This window comes from Bombus vosnesenskii, unplaced genomic scaffold, assembly GCF_011952255.1.
Source record: "Bombus vosnesenskii isolate JDL3184/JDL3185 unplaced genomic scaffold, Bvos_JDL3184-5_v1.1 scf7180000013273, whole genome shotgun sequence".
Classification (NCBI taxonomy): Eukaryota; Metazoa; Arthropoda; class Insecta; order Hymenoptera; family Apidae; genus Bombus; species Bombus vosnesenskii.
In genome coordinates, this window is record NW_022882931.1 from 4,320,734 (window position 1) to 4,323,409 (window position 2,676).

Sequence of the window (2,676 nt, forward strand, 5' to 3'; positions counted from 1 at the left end):
TGACATAATAAGATACTTGTGCCAACGGCACCATGGTGCTAATGATTACAAATGGCCGGGCCGATGTACTTGCGCCGACCAAAAGGACAAGTCGAGTGATCGATCGCTTCCCCCAATATCGCTTAATTCGATTTAGGAACCATTCGTGGCGCAGTCGAATTCTTGGGCAACTTTCGATCGGAGGAGCGTTTCGATTCGATATTTTAGAACCTAACCTACAGCGACCGAGGTAAAAATGTCGCGCAATACTTGGATGCATTTTATTAAAAGTTTCGATAGAGAATACTGTGGGAAATCGAACGATTACGCGTGATTGAAATGAAATAAAAGTATCGTTGTAATAAAATGATATTCCGGATAAATAGTTGGAAGAAGATACTTGGTAATCTGACGGCACGATTTTCACACACAGGCCTCAAAATGTCGAGAGATGCGGGGTTGATTACATTGAAGAAAAATTACAGAGTACACGTTTCGAAAGACATGTGTATAGTGAAGAGTTGGTACGTACTGAGACCTTTCGTTGTCGAGCACATCGCTGGATCAGGATACGTGGCCATTCCCTACTTCCTCGATACGAAAGCCTATCAGATTGGCCATATCTTCGTGCAAGAATCTTCTAACGTAAATCTGACGAAAAAACGCGTGATCGATCAAGACGAATTCGTTTAATGATTTCATAATACGTTATAGGTGCAATGCTTCTGTGCCGCCCCGCAGTTGAAAGTGCTTGGTCCTATTCGCGATTTTCTTGTACACGAGAAAAGTAACCCTAAATGGTTGGATAAGAATCTTCCAGTAATTAAGACTACCGACGATAACAGAGATTTTCGAGTAATTGAACCTCATTCTCTTCGAAAGAGAACAAATTGCTAGATACTATACGTTGTGTTACGATTATCTAAGGTAAACCTGTACCATGGTAAACACAAAATGGATTTCAAAGCTATCGACTGCTATTTCTTGGACAAAGCACCGGACTTGTTGATCGAGGGAGAGATGACCATAGATCGGTCGACTCACGAAGGTATGGATAACAGTATCCTCGTAAGAATAAGATAAACTCGGATCGAACTTTCTCCGAACTAACGAAATTATAGATAATGGCGGTATACGATCACGAGCGTCGCTAACACGGTGAAAAGGGATTTAGTTGCATTTAGATGCACGTTTCTATATTTCAGACCTCGCAACGGCGGATTGGTTCGGTCTGATTACCGGAGTGCTCGTTACCAACGAGTCCGCCATTCGCTTGAGGAGAAATTACCGCGAAAGAACGTTTTATATTGGCGAAAGGCCGCACACTATACTTTTTAAGTACGAGATTTGCAAGATGGACAAGAACGGAAGCGTATTCGAAACCGTTAGTTTAGTTGAATAACGTAGCAACGCTTGTCAACGTTGATGAAATTTACGATTCTTTCAATTCAGTCGACCGCGGAAATGGACTGGAAGTGGTTGCCGGTGGAAGAAAGGGACATGAATGCGTTACCTGTCACCGAATTCGTAAGCCAGTCGACGAGAGTTAAGTCCTGAATAAATTTTCCCTTCGAGTACGTGCTACAAAATATCGTTTCTTTCGTGCGACTTCCAACCGTTCCCTCGTGTAACATCGTTACAAATATTACAAAGAAACATATAGAGCTGTTATCAAAATCTCTCCATGTAACCCTGAATATCTTTCTCATTATTCGAATATACAACGTTCATTGTGATTCTTGAGGAACATACGAATTGCATATCGAGTTGCAACTTGTTTCTTCCTACAATACAAAATCAATTTCTTCAAATTTTTCAAATATATAGCCACCACGCGTTACGCACGAAATTGCTGCTTTTCCAAAAGCCTCTCGTTTCTCTCATAACGTCTGCGATCTGTGTAGACTCGAAGCAGAAGGAGACAAGCGTAAAAGGCTAAGGACGCGTCGCGACGAGCGGCAAGGAAGGGGCCATGACGCCGACGACACCGACGCGAACGCAGTCGCATGATTTATACTTATTTCCGCGGAGGGAGTCGAAGTAGGCGCGCGCGTTTGTGTGTAAGAGAGCACCACGCTGCGGCACACTTCGCCGTGGTTCACCCAAGGCAGATCGTGTGCCGCGATACGAGGCGGGTTTGAGCGGGCGCGCGCTCGCTCGCGACTCTCCACCAGCGCGTCGCGCATGAATTATTGCGATATCGGCGAACCGCGCGAAATTCAATAAAGTTATTTCTTCCATCGTGTACTCACCAGCCTACGAAAATAGAGAAAGAAAGGGAAAGAGAGGAAGAGAAGTCGGGGGCGGCGCACAATCGCGGTAGGATTGAATTATCGGCGTTAAACTTCGCGTTTTACGCGCGCGACTGGCCAGCCTTGTCAACGACGCCCAATGGAGACATTATAAATGTTAATTGCACGAATTGCACAGTTATCGCGCGTCTCGTTTCTCTTCCACCCTCGGCTGTTAGGTTCCTCAGGTTTTTTCACCCGCCTCCCTGAGCATTCCTCGTCGTTTCGTTCGCGGCGGAGCTTCCAACGGCGTAACTTCGGTCGAGCGGCTGGCTGTTCTCTTTCTCTCGTAAACTTTCTCCCTCCTCCGTAGCTCTTTTGCTCGATCACCGGTGCTGAACGAAGAAAGCCGCGAGAAAGAGAGGGACGTTGCATTTGCATCTCAATCTCGCCGTTGATTTAGCAG

At 45.5% G+C, this 2,676-nt stretch overlaps 1 protein-coding gene across 1 annotated transcript; it reads left to right on the forward strand.

The window, feature by feature from the left end:
- Positions 1 to 420: 420 nt before the first annotated feature.
- LOC117231580 lies at positions 421 to 1,536 on the forward strand. The gene is made up of 5 exons (XM_033490144.1): positions 421 to 624; positions 694 to 834; positions 907 to 1,027; positions 1,185 to 1,363; positions 1,432 to 1,536. Exons 1-5 carry the CDS (start codon positions 421 to 423, stop codon positions 1,534 to 1,536), a joined length of 750 nt encoding a protein of 249 aa, XP_033346035.1.
- Positions 1,537 to 2,676: the final 1,140 nt, after the last annotated feature.